Source organism: Ahaetulla prasina, chromosome 6, assembly GCF_028640845.1.
Source record: "Ahaetulla prasina isolate Xishuangbanna chromosome 6, ASM2864084v1, whole genome shotgun sequence".
NCBI lineage: Eukaryota > Metazoa > Chordata > Lepidosauria > Squamata > Colubridae > Ahaetulla > Ahaetulla prasina.
Genome location: NC_080544.1, coordinates 17,127,404 through 17,141,420, shown reverse-complemented (window position 1 = coordinate 17,141,420; position 14,017 = coordinate 17,127,404). Strand labels below are relative to the sequence as shown.

The 14,017-nt window shown below is 42.3% G+C and overlaps 1 protein-coding gene across 1 annotated transcript in view; it reads right to left on the bottom strand.

The window, feature by feature from the left end:
• The window catches only part of HELLS (helicase, lymphoid specific), a 53,623-nt gene that overhangs the window by 28,229 nt on the left and 11,377 nt on the right, over positions 1 to 14,017 (bottom strand). The window contains exons 9-14 of the mRNA XM_058188389.1: positions 10,484 to 10,666; positions 9,302 to 9,445; positions 6,749 to 6,945; positions 2,377 to 2,473; positions 974 to 1,135; positions 97 to 242 (exon numbers count right to left, since the gene is read on the bottom strand). Coding sequence (XP_058044372.1) covers positions 97 to 242; positions 974 to 1,135; positions 2,377 to 2,473; positions 6,749 to 6,945; positions 9,302 to 9,445; positions 10,484 to 10,666 — 929 coding nt within the window. The remainder of the gene's footprint in view (positions 1 to 96; positions 243 to 973; positions 1,136 to 2,376; positions 2,474 to 6,748; positions 6,946 to 9,301; positions 9,446 to 10,483; positions 10,667 to 14,017) is intronic.

Sequence of the window (14,017 nt, the reverse complement as noted above, 5' to 3'; positions counted from 1 at the left end):
AAGAATGGTATTTAAGTTTGCAATGAATTTATTTCTCCATGTTATTTGGGTGCAAGGACATCTGCAAATAATCCAAACAAATTTTAGATTAAATACCTCTCTTTTTCAGGTTCTTCTTGTGTTTTAGTGATTAGTTCTTCTAGCGCATCAGGAAATTCATTTTCTCTGAGCTCACGATAATTAACTACTTTCTGACTGCGTCGCTTTGGTCGGCCTGTAGAAGTCAGCTCCACAACTTCTTCCTATAAAATGGAAGAACTTATTTATAGAAGCGTGTTCCTTGAGCAATGATCAGTGCATTTATACTCATGGGTCCTGCACCTGGACTGGTACATTTTCCTATGCACTCCTTAGTGGATGTCTCTGCTCCAGTTTATTCCTCACAATTCAGCTGAGTGACAGAGCAGTGAAAATTAATTGACTGTATTTGAGATGAAATGATAAGACTAAGGAAGATTAATTGGACACTTCCTGCAATTTTCAGACACTTTTCTCAAGGATAGCCAATGCGAAGGCAAACCAAGACGCAACTAAAATAGATAATTTTTGCCAAATCTGAAGAATTTTAGGCGTTGTGCAAAGATAGTCCTTGCCAAAACCACAATTCATGAATTCAGCTTTCTATGCATCAGCTGCCCTGTGAAATTATATTGTGATGTAATTTCAGCTTGCATTAATTTAATTATTAAAATTAAGCAATGTCTCAGGATACTGACTGTATCTATGGTATAGGATCGCACTTTCCTATGATTTGTCCCAACGCCTAAGATACAATGGGTCCAGGTGACTTTATTTTCCGTAACTGAGTATTCCAGCTTCCTCCTTCCTATGTTTTAATGGAGGAGATGTGACACAAAATGGAAATGTGATGCTTCAGCTTTTTCAGTTTCCCTCTATTTATACTGTATTCTCTCTTTACCCAAATAGAAGACAATGGCCAAAATATAGTTTTCAGAAATGCTGAAAGAAATACCTGGTTGTTTCCCAAAAGCTTCCGAATTGTCTTGTTTACAATGGCACTGTAGAAAATTTCTTGTTTCTTAACAAGAGGTGCATATACCACAACTTCACGCTTGGGAGGAACTTCTACAGCTACATCCGATTTCAGTCTTCTCAATAGGAAAGGAGTCAAAATCTAGAGTAAAAAAATAAAATAAAATGCATTTCTATCCATTTATGATTACAACCTTGCTTATTTCCAAAGGAAACATCGTCATTCCAAGATTGCATGAGGTGAGGTTTTGTGTGTAATTGCTTTCAGCTGCATTTTGACAGAAAATTCAGCCTTGGCAAACATCTTCTGTAAACTACGGAGTGCTTAAAATGTCGCTTCTAAGGCAAAGAATTAAGAGTTCTTGATTTTTTTTTTTTTGGTAAAAAACGTAAGACAAGATAAACAGTTTCACTTTCATCAAAGCTAAGTAGTTCCATAGAATAACAACTCCCTACTTTAGCTAACACAAAACAGAAGCAATTACAATATTTGTGACTGGTGAAAGAAATGACTCCATCATCTATATTCACCAACCAGTGATGACTTACCTTTGCTACTGATTCGCTCACACACCACTTCTGCACATGTGCAGAAGCTCCTACGCATATATTTGATGACATCCGGGCGGATGGGCGGAGTCTCCCGCTGCCGCTACTACGGGTTCGCCTGAACCTGTAGCAGTTCACCAGTCACCAACCCATCTACCCACCCACACATCAATTATGCTTGCATCATCGAAAGCTTCAACTACCCTAGGCAAAGACTAAATTCTGAATGTTCTTATGCTCAATTGAGTATAACCGTGATGGCGAACCTATGGCATGTATGCCAGAAGTGGCACACAGAGCCATCTCACCAGGCATGCCAGTCGTCACCCGTTGCTCTTTCAGGTTCTGGTGCATGCATGCATGCTGGCCAGCTGTTCTTCGCACACGCATGCGAGAAACTGGAAGACCAGATAACTGGCGCACATGTGCACGCTGGAAACTGGAAGCTCAGCTTCCCGGCGCACACATGTACGCTGGGGAACTGGTCTTCTGGTTTCCGGTGCGCCTGTGTGTGCGTGCTAGGGAGCTGCTCTTCTGCTTTCCGGCGCTCATTCGCACGCACACGCTTCCGTTTCGGCACTTGGTGCCGAAAAGGTTTGCCAACACTGGAGGTATAAGAACAAAATCATGAGAGAAAAAAATCCTTAATTTCTCAGCATATATATCTTCATTCACAATGGGAAAGAAAGGATACCTGCAAATATATGTTAACAATTGTATTTGCACGTAAATTTGTGTGTGTACATATATAGCTATCAATAATATGGTACAATGTAATATTTAAAGCAAAAGTGGCAATCTGGAAGAAAAAAAAACATATATTTTAAAACAGACCTGGTGCAACATGTGCAAGATATTCTGTTCTCTTTCCTTAGCAACAATATCTTCAGCAATTTCAGAAATACTGGTAATATCAAACCAAGATTCAAAACTAGGGGGAAAAAAAACCACGAAAAATGAATTAAGAACTTGACAAGAAAAATGAATTAAAAAGTGAGCAGATACAATTTAGTTCTGTTCTGAAAAAAAATATAGTTTTGCAATGCGCACTGATTATCCAAAATGTATTTTTTTTGTTCATATTATTTTGCCTTTCAAGAAAAGGCACAAGAGATACAGAGCATGAAACTTTGTCCAATGATTGCAATGAAACTCTACTTATCGTGTCTCCCCCCACCCCATTCCTGATGCATTTGAATTTTATGTTTATTTTCACATCCATCTTCAGCTACAAAATCTAGAAGTATAATCTCAAAAGAGTGCAACAAAATTCCAGCCGCTGCAGGATTGAGTTGGCAGATGGGAATAGCACACAAATCCGAGGCCAATTTCTACAAGTTGAAATTGATGTACTGTTAATGAATTTGTTGGCAAGAATGCTCAATCACAAAGAAATGTTTGAAATCACAAGGAACTTGAGAAATCTTGCTCTTATAAGCAAAAAAACAAAACCTAACACCCCGAAGTGTTACAAAAAATAAATCTTGTGATTCCATAGAAAAGTACCATAAAAAGAAAGCAGGGCTGGGCTGGGCTGAAAAGACTAACAGGAAACGAAAGTTCAAGAAAAACATTAAAAAGAGGCAAACAACTTTTCTTGTGGTATTATTGCCATTGTGCCTGAAATGGTGCCGAGAAAATTCTGGGAGACATGTCCCTTATTAGTCATCCTAGTACCATGATGGCGAACCTGTGGCATGCAGAGCCCTCTCTGTGGGCATGTGCGCCATCGCTAGCTGCTCTTCTGGTTTCCAGCATGCCAGCTGGTCTTTGTGGGTGCCGGAAAATGGCTTGAAGAATGGCCACAACACAAAAATGGCCCGAAAAAGGCCCTGAAAACAGCCAAAGAACAGGCATGCGTGTGCTGGCCAGTGGTTTTTGGGTTTCCGGTGCTCCAGCAGGCACAAAGACCAGCTGGGTAGCGCACATGCCGGCAACCCGAAGACCAGCTGGCCGGCCCACATATGCATGCTGGCAACCTGAAGATCAGCTGGCCGGCGCGTGCATACGCATTGGCCAGCTGGCCTTCGGGTCTCTGGCACTCCAGCGTGTGCACATGCACACACATTCCTGTATGGGCACTCAGCGCTGAAAAGGTTCACCATCACTGTCCTAGTATGTGTGGGGCTATCAGACAGTGCCACAGCTGTATTCTATAACAATAAAAACAATGCAACTTCAAGGAGGGCAATCAATTCTTAGAACTGATGCCAATGTTCTGCTTTGCTACTGAAGATATTGCCTTTTTATATTTATATTAACTGTTCATGATCAGGTGCCTCCTAAAAGCACAGGAGTACAGGCTAAGTTAATTTTGACAATTAAATTGCAGTTCTTGGGTCAAATATTTCTTATGACTACATAGGAACCTCAAACAAGTCAAGAATTGCATAACGTCAGGATTGGCTCACTTGCAAACCAGTGCTTACCAGCGTAAGCTCCTTTACTAAGACAAAAGGATAATACATTGAATGATCATGTTTTTATAGTAGAGTTGGATTTCTATATGAATTTTACATTCTTGAACTAATATATGAACATCTATTCTTTAAAGTTTGTCTTTTCAAAATTTGTTGAGGTTTGTTCTTTAATCGAAACTGCAAGGAAAAGCGTGCACTGGAATTATGTATATAAAATCTTCTTTAAGGAAATTATTGGCAAAAAAGAGCATCTGAATGACAATTATGCATACAAATTTAATCTCTTTTAAGAACTCTAAAATAAATGCAGATCTTATTAAAGATTTATTGAAATTCAATAGTAACGTCTCTTAAACTAACAGTCATCCAGGCCTACAAATAGTCCTTGCTTAACAACAATTTATTCACTTGACAATTCAAAGTTTGGCACCAGATTTATAGGTTCTTGAAATTATTTATCAAAATTTCTTTTTATTTATCAAATGAGCAACCTGTGAGCACCGGGCAACCTGCTTGCATTTACAATTGCAGGGATGGTTCAACTACTCCCATTGACCTATCTCTCCCCAGACTGCCTTCTGGCTACCCTGCACTCTGGTATCCAACCTGATCTTCACTGACTTCTTCCCCCTGTCAGGTGTTGTTCAATGCTGCCTCCATCAGCTCCATTAAACAAATGTAACAAATAAAGAGAGGGCGTGGAAGAGAGTTGGATACCTTCCAGATGTTCCTCCTGGGAAACATCTAACAACTCATTCTTGGAACTGTTAGGAGTTTTATGCCTTTCTTATTTTCTCCTCTTGAAAGCATGTACAATTAAAAAAAATCTGGATTTAATAACTCAATCTGGCACAATCAAATCTAGTTACTATTGTGTTTGAAAGGTGAAAAGACATCACTTTAGATTTTTTTTCTTACTTAAGAACTGATTTTTCTATTTAAAATCCTGTGTAGCTGTAACTATGTATACATCAAAGAAGCTATGGCAATACCAGGAACTGTCTGGTATTGTAGTATATGATTAAAAGGTGACAACAAGACTATAAAAACATGGATTCGGACAATTACTGTATTTTTCGGAGTATAGGACACACCTTAGTTTTTGGGGAGGAAAATAGGGGAAAAAAATTCTGCCTACCAGGTATTCATCTGGCTAGCATCCTTAGCCTGGTCAGCTTCAACACATTAGTTCACTTGCTAGTTTTGAAGTTGGGGCTGGTTGGGGCTAAAAAAAAAAACAGCTTCTAAAGCACAGCTGATTGTCGGAGGGAGCAACAATTAGAAAAGCAGGCAAAACACGGAAGATTACTTCGCTTACATTGGGGCTGAAAAACAGCTTGAAAAGCACAGCTGATCACCAGAGGGAGCTCCAGTGACTAAAGCAGGCAAAACATGGAAGGGGTAAGAGAAGTGTGTTGCATTTTCAGCCTCCAAGCACATTGCATTTTTGGGCGGCAATGTGCTTTGGCTATCCCTGTAGCCTTGAAGGGCTCTCAAATGGAGCATTTGGAAACTGAAAACGTGATGCACAGAGCCCAAAAATACAAGCCATTGTTGGTGGCAATCTCTGTAGTCAGAAAGAGGATGTGCGTAGGCCCAAGGGTGGGTGGGGTTACATTTGGAGTATAAGATGCACCCAAATTTTCAGCCTCTTTTAGGAGGGAAAAGTGTCTTATACCCTGAAAAATACAGTACTTAATTGTTGATATAAAGTTAGGAGTTTTTCCTATTGATACAAATAGTCATTCATGACGGATAATCTGCCTGTTTGTATGCAATCCTTTGTAAATCTGTATTTGGGATTCCTGGTCTGATTAGCTGCTAACCAAGGATCACTGTTTTAGGGAATTTTACTAAATAAACTTTGTTTTGGATCTCCATTGCTTTTGTTTCATCCCTCAGTGGGTGACCCGTCTTCTGTTCCTGTAGAATTGCTATCGTTCTAAAAATCATCACTAGAAACAAACAGAATTTTTGTGTTTTTGTTTTGCACTTATCCCTGCCTAGTAGTTCATGTAAATAAAATTACATTTTCAGCACAAACCAGCAGATAATGTAACTGCTGAAGATAAGTTTCTGTCCGTATCAGAAATATAATGTTTCAAAGACTGTTCCTATGGATCTCTGCTCACTATCCTATCTGGAAGGATTTCTAAACACCAGTTTGATTGCTCATCATGAGAATTCTTGGCTTGGAGTGGTCAAGGAATGCTTGCCTTCTTTAGAAAGAGCCTGGCCATAACACCACTTTTCTGTTCTCACAGTCCATTGTTGTTGTTAGTTGCGAAGTCGTATCCGACCCATCGCGACCCCATGGACAATGTTCCTCCAGGCCTTCCTGTCCTCTACCATTCTCTGCAGTCCATTTAAACTCATGCCTACTGCTTCAGTGACTCCATCCAGCCACCTCGTTCTCTGTCGTCCCGTTCTTCTTTTGCCCTCAATCTTTCCCAGCATTAGGCTCTTCTCCAGTGAGTCCTTCTTTCTCATTAGGTGGCCAAAGTATTTAAGTTTCATCTTCAGGATCTGGCCTTCTAAAGAGCAGTCAGGGTTGATCTCCTCTAGAACTGACTTGTTCTGACTCAGTCCCAAAAAGCAACTATTTTTGGTGATGATTTGCCACAGGGGGTGGCTGGAAGATTCTCCACTCATTTCTTGTCTACTGAAAGGGAGAAATGTCTGAGCAAAACCCTTTGGAAAAATCATAAGTTGCATCTCTCCTGAAGGTTATATATTTATTTTCAGATGTTCAATTAATACTTATAAATCATTTCTGACTACTTTACCTTTTCAAGTCATCAAACACATCTGGAAGCAGGAAATTAAGGAGGGACCAAAGCTCAGATAAACTGTTTTGTAGGGGGGTTCCAGTTAACAGTAGTTTATTATCTGTGCTAAACTGTTTTAATTCCCGAATAAGACGACAGTTCATATTCTTAATCCTATGTCCTTCATCCACAATCAAATATTTCCAGTAGAAATTCTAGAGGAAAAAAAAGTCTCCAATTATTTCAGAAAGCAAAATTCATCAATAAAGATTCCATTTCTTTGAAATGTATGTTCAGTTTAAGGAAAGATTAAATATACCGTACTAGAATATTAAGTATGATTTTTCCTATATTATTAAATCTGTTTTTTTCTTATGCAAACTAATGATTTTGCGTATTATATTATTCGTAATTAGAATTGCTGTATCAATCATGGTATTGCTTAAAGGCTACCGTTTATCAAAAATATGTGAGCCATTGCTTTATGGCTGACATATTTTTATACTGATAAAAGGCTAATATTTGTAGCTCAGGATTGAAGTAAGGGATCTTTGGTTCTTGGTTGTTTTCTTGCAGACATTTCATTACCCAAATAATGACCTCATCCAAAGAAGGCAACATCATTAGTGCTAGTAAGGAGTGGGATTTGCTCTCAGTTTATATTCTAGAGCTGTGATGGCGAACCTTTGGCACGCCTACCAGAGGTGGCATGCAACACCCTCTCTGTGGGCATCCGAGCCGTTGCCCCAGTTCAGCTCTGCCATGCATATGTTCACGTCTCCTGCCGGCCAGCTGGTCATCGGGTCTCTGCCGCGCATGCATGTGTGTGTGCATGTGGAGGGGCCGCATGAGCATTGCATTTTGGGCGCGTGCACTTTGGGCACTTGGTCCAGAATAGGTTAGTCATCACTGTTCTAGAGGCTTGCTTTAGGCTGGTCTTAAGAGGTTATTCGGTTGGGCTATTTATTGTTGGCTTCTTTGGCAATTCCTTGATTCGGGTATTGTTTGCTTGATTGTTGGTCTGACATTAGTCTATGCTCATCTGGGTGCTGATTGGATCTAATCTATTCAGAGCACTCAGATAAGCATAGATTAACTCGGTGATGAAATTCAAAAATTTTACCTACTGGTTCTGTGGGCATGGCTTGGGGGGGTGGGGGTTCAGGTCATGTGACTTGGTGGCCAACTTTTTTTTAAACCTTTTAAAGCATTATTTAACTAAAAAAGTTTTTAAAAAGTTCCGACGATCCACTGTGACAATCAGCTCGGCTGTGCGATCATCATCATTTTAACTTTTTAAAAGCATTTTTTACTACTGGTTCGGGTGAACCAGCCCAAATCAGCAGCATTTCACCCCTGGATTAACTCCAAGATTAACATCAGACTAACAATCAAGTAAACAAAACTCCAATCAAGGAACCGCCAAACAAGCCAAAAGTAAATAGCCTAATCAAAGAACTTATAAGACCATCCCAGGCAAACCATCAGAATATAAACTCAGAGCAAACCCCACTCCTAACCAGCACTGATGATGATACCTAGTTTGGGTAATGAAACGTTTGCAAGAAAACATCCAAACTCACACAGCACCAAAGACTCCTTATTTTTCATACTGGTTGTGACAGTGATGTAATGCATTTGATTCTGTATTAACTTCATTCTCTAAGAGAAAGAGAGCATTATCTAAAAATAAATGATTGTGCATCTACTATTCAAAGAAACAATGTTCCAGGAAAGTCCCAGCGTGTCTCAAACACCAAATTTCTAAAGACAAAATTAATAGCTCACAAATATGAGTGGGGAGAAAGAACGAGAATGGGGTGGTATAAATGAAATGGGAAGCAAACACCAGGGTCACATCCTAGGGCAGTGATGGCTAACCTTTTTGCCATCGTGTGCCAGGAGGGAGGAGCGGGGTGGTTCGTATGTGTGCGTGCCCACACCCATAATTCTATGCGCCCCATGCATGCGTATGTGACCCCCCTGCGCTCCCTGCTTCTGGCACACGATAGCCCGGTAGACCCATTTTTCTCTCTCACCTGGCTTCAGAGCCTTTATAAGAGTCTGCCCCACCAAAAACGGCCTTCCCCATCTCCACCAGAGGCCGAAAACAGCCCACTTGGCCATTTTTGCCCTCTGGAGGACCTCCAGGGCAGTGGGGAAGGCCATTTTCGCCCCTCCGACTCCTAGAGAGGCTCTAGAGCCAGGTGAGAGAGAAAAAAGGGCCTTCCCTACCATCCCTCGAGGCCCTCTGGAGGCAGGAACCAGCCCTGTTTCCCTACTTCTGGTGGGCCCAGAAGGCCCGAAAATCGTGCTGGAGCTGAGCTTGCGTGCCCACTGATATGGCTACACGTGCCACCTGTGCCATAGGTTCGCCATCACGGTCCTAGGGAATCTTGCACCAGGTTTGGTTATTAAATAAGCAGGATATCTGTATTTCAAGTTTTGGAGGGTTGACAGTTACGATTCACTATTAGTACTTAGAACAAATTAATTAACGCTAATTTTGCATAAAATACCAACTACAATTCTGTAAATGAGTGCTAATTGAACAGCATTTTCTTACATTACCTGAAGGGAATGTCTATCTCTCATTGCAATTTCAAAAGACGTAATAACAATAGGATGGATATTCATTGAACTTTCTTTCCTTCGTATTTTATGAATGAGTCCACGTCGCTCTTGCTGGGTTCCATGGTACAGCATTATAGGAATCTAAAGTAATTTTGTAATCATTTTTAAATAATTCATATTTAAACAGTAATCTTAAGTTTATAAAAACATTTTAAAAACATCTTGTTTATTTTGATTTACTTCACAGTACTTTTATTCAAAACCTTGAGTTGTGCGATGCAATTGTTTTCGCTGCAATTTTTTTGTTCTTAAAGGTCTTGGAAGGATTAACAGGGATACCTAATCCATGGACTTTTGTTTTATTAAAAGACTGAATAAAGTAGCTAAAATGGCTAAATCAAGAGTAGGTGGCATACAAAGGCATAATAAAAACTTATCATAATTACACTAAATTGTATTTATCAAGCAAGATGAAGTATTTTTACAAGCAGTGAAACTATTCTTGAATATAGCTCATCTGTCTGAAACTCGCACTGCATGTCGGACATTAATACAATTGAGCGAGTCCAGAGGTATTTCACAAGAAGAGTCCTCCACTCCTCTACCTATAACAAAATACCTTATGCCACCAGACTTGAAATTTTGGGCTTAGACAATTTAGAACTACGCCGCCTTTGGTCTGACCTAAGTGTAATACATAAAATTATCTGCTATAATGGCCTACCTGTCAATGAACACTTCAGCTTCAACCACAACAATACACGAGCACACAATAGATGCAAACTTAAGGTAAAAACTCGATTGCAGAAAATACGACTTCAGCAACAGAATGGTCAATGCCTAGAATGCACTACCTGACTCTGTGGTTTCTTCCCCAAACCCCCAAAACTTTAACCTTAAAACTGTCTACTGTAGACCTCACTCCATTCCTAAGAGGTCTTTAAGGGGCGTGCATAAGCGCACCAACATGCCTACCGTCCCTGTCCTAATGTCCCCTTTTTATTTGTATACGTTTCATGTATTCATAATCATGTTTATACTTTTATCTTATATATGCTTGACAAATAAATAAAATTAAAAAATTAAAACAATAATAATTTCTATTATTTTTATCATTTATCAACTATTTATCAACTATTATCAAGCTTATCATTAAAAAAAAAAAACACCATCTCTCACCTCTGGTGTAAATCTTTTGAATTCAGCAATCCAGTTAGGAAGTGTGGATAGGGGCGCACATATCAGAAATGGTCCAGCAACTCCTCTTTCCACCATCAAGGCAATTGTTGCAATACACTGGATAGTTTTCCCTAAGCCCATTTCATCAGCCAAAATACCATTGATGCCATTTTCCCAGAGCATCTGCGTAGAAAAAGAAAAATAGATGTTGTATATACTTCAATTACACTTTTTTCCCTCCTTTTTATGACCTGGTAATCCCTTGCTTCGAGGTGGGGATGGGACAACACGCACTTCAATTACACTAATGGATAAAAAATTGAAACATGAACACCTTGCTGCAAAATGAACCCAAATGTTCATTTAATCTGCTTTGTCATTAAATGAACATCTTGTGCCATATCCGTCATCCGATGTTGGCGATCCTATTTTTATCAACAGCCGCACAAAAAAGTGTTGCCGAGTTTTGTCCAAACCAGTCCCTTAGATCTGGAAGCCATGATGTTCTTCTTCTGCCTGGACCTCATTTTCCTTGGAGGATTAAGTGAAGGATGGCGTATTTTTCTGGGTGTCGCATCACATGTCTGAAATTTTGCTTTTTAATGGTTTTGATGATTTCCCTTGGCTTTCCCAGCCGGTTTATCACCTCCTCATTTGTGATTTTGTTAAGACAGCTTATACAAAACAGCCGTCTGTAAATCTACATTTCAAATTCTTCTAATCTCTTCAACTGGCTTTCTGTCAAGAGACAGAAAGCAGGATAGAAAAGATGTAAGATCTGACAAGCCTCATTTTCAGTGAAATGAAATGAACCTAAGACCCAATAATCAGGATTATTAAGAATAATGAAGGCTAACTACATGAGCTTTCAAGCTTACAGGAAAATCAGAGGATGCAACCATTAATTGAGTTGATTTTAAATAAAGCTAGATAACAGTAGACCTAAAATTGAAATTCTAACTTGAATTATCCAAGGCTGTTGTGCTCCAAACAGCTTGAAAATAATGGCTACAATTTGGTACAATGCTGGCAACCTGAGGATAGTTCAAGAAAATATTCTTTCCTTGTACTGCTAAGACGCAAATGAGTATCTGGAAAGAACTTTCCTGCCACCATTTTCCAGAAGGGATCCTTAAAGCCACATTTAAGAAGAGATTGGACAGCCGTTTGTCTGAAATGGTATAGGGCCTCCTAACTTGAGCAATGGGTTGGACTAGAAGATCTCCAAGGTCCCTTCCAACTCTTATTCTGTTATGACTTATTTTTAAGCAATCAACCTGGAATGCTAATGTTCTCTACAACTACATTAAGCCACAGTTAAGCTTTGTCAACCATTTATTTGTACCAGAAAGATAAAATCAAGAACAGCAATAATTCTGGCAAAAAAGTTAATAAAGTGGACTGCGGTTGAGGTTGGGGTGCGTGTGTGGTGTCCGATACCAGGAAGAGTCCAGTCAGGAACTGCTTTTACAACTTTATTAACCAACGGAATAACAACAAGAGAACTCTGACTAAAAAACTAGGAAACCCTTGACAGCTCTTATATACCGGCTGCCAGAGGGGCTGCACCAATGACAGGGCTCCAAATCTCCCGCCTTTCTTGTGGCGCGTCTCATCCAATCAGCAGACGCCTGGCTGTTGCCAGGCTAGAGACGCGTCGTGACTCTGAGGACTTTACACCCTTCCCCTCCTGGACCGCGCATGCGTAATCGGCCAAGTATGTAGGCCGACGTCGGCTCCGCCCAGATCTTCTTAGTGCAGGGGCGGCAGCTGCCGGAAGAGGAGGAGGAGTGGCTGAGTCCTCTGATGCTTCTGCTGGGAACGACAACTCCACCCCTAAAGGAGGCCTGGCCCACGCGGGAACTTCAGAAACTTCAGGTACGTTTCTCGACGAGATCGATCCGCGTCTTGAGGGTTGGAGTCCCTCCCCGGCCTGCAAGTCCGGAAGGCCGGGTTCCCGGAACGGGCCGGCATGGTCGTGGTTTCCTTCCAGGGCTGGTGGCCTGGGAGGTGGAGCTGGAGCGGCCAGCTCCGAGGTTCCGGGGTAGTCCTGGTCATAGATGGGCCCCTCCGTGCTAGCTGTCCGCCGTCTGAGTTGGTTTATATGGCGGCGCCACTCGTCCATCGGCCAGCCGGACCCTGTAGGAATAGGGCCCGGTTATTTGTATAATGGTGCCTGGCACCCACTTGGGTGATGACCCAAAGTTCCGGATAAACACGGTGTCCCCTCCTTTGAACCCCCTAGTTATGATTGAATTGTCTGGCCCCCGCTCTGTGTCATATTGGGGGTGTAGCCTATCCAGAGTCGTCCGCAACCGCCTCCCCATCAGTAACTCGGCCGGGCTGAGGTTGGTGACCGGCACGGTGTCGAGTGTTGTGCCAGCAGGTACCGCAGATCTTGTTATGCCAATTCGTGGGTCCCATGCGACCCAACGCCTCCTTGGCCGATCTAACGGCCCGTTCTGCCGTCCATTCGCCGCGGGTGGAACGGCGCCGTTGGTGCATGGCGAATGCCATGCTTGGCCAAGAACATCTGGAAGGGTGCCGATGCGGTGGGGCCCGTTATCGGTAACCACAAGGTCTGGTAGCCCATGGGTCACGAACAATCGTTCAAGCACCCTAATGGTGGCTTCGCAGTGGTAGATGACATGTGCCAACTCCACCCACTTGGAGTAGGCGTCAACTACCACCAAAATTGACTGCCCTAAATATGGTCCCGCGTAATCCAGGTGGATTCGAGACCAGGGTGAGTGGGGGGCCTCCCATTCCCTGACGGGTACAGCTGAGGGCGCTGCCCGCGATTGCTGGCAGCTCAAACACCCAGCCACACATCGTTCGATGTCCTGGTCTACCTTGGCCACCACACATAACTACGGGCCAAAGCCTTCATTCTAACAATGCCCGGGTGGGCTTCGTGGAGCGTTGTAAGAACGCTCCCCCTTAGCTCTTGTGGGACTACTATCCTATTCCCCCACAGGAGACAGCCTTTTAATGCTGACAGCTCATGTTGTCTGCGCCGGAACGGAAGGAATTCTTCTGGAACCGGGTCCCTTGGCCACCCCCTGCGCACCCAGTCCAGAACCTGGGACAGGATCCGGTCTGAGGCAGAGTGGTGCGCAATATCTGAAGAGGATATTGGGGACTGCCATTCATCAATGAGCAAGACTAGCTCTGCAGGTGCTGGGTCTTCAACAGGGGTAGGTAGAGGGCACCGGCTCAGGGCATCAGCATGCCCGATCGCCTTCCCCGGCCGATAGAGTAGCTTGTAATTGTAGGCGGCCAGAAACTCCACCCAGCGTGACATTCTTGGGGATAGGATTTGAGGGGACTGCTTGTCCCCGGCCAGCAGGCCAAGGAGCGGCTTATGGTCTGTAATCAGCGAAAAAAAACGGCCATAAATATAGTGGTGGAATCTTTTGATTCCTGCCACGGCCGCAAGAGCCTCTTTGTCCAATTGACTATAATTCCGCTCAGGCGCCGAGAGCGTCCTGGAATAATAGGCAATTGGCGCCTCAGCTCCGCCAGGCAGAACAT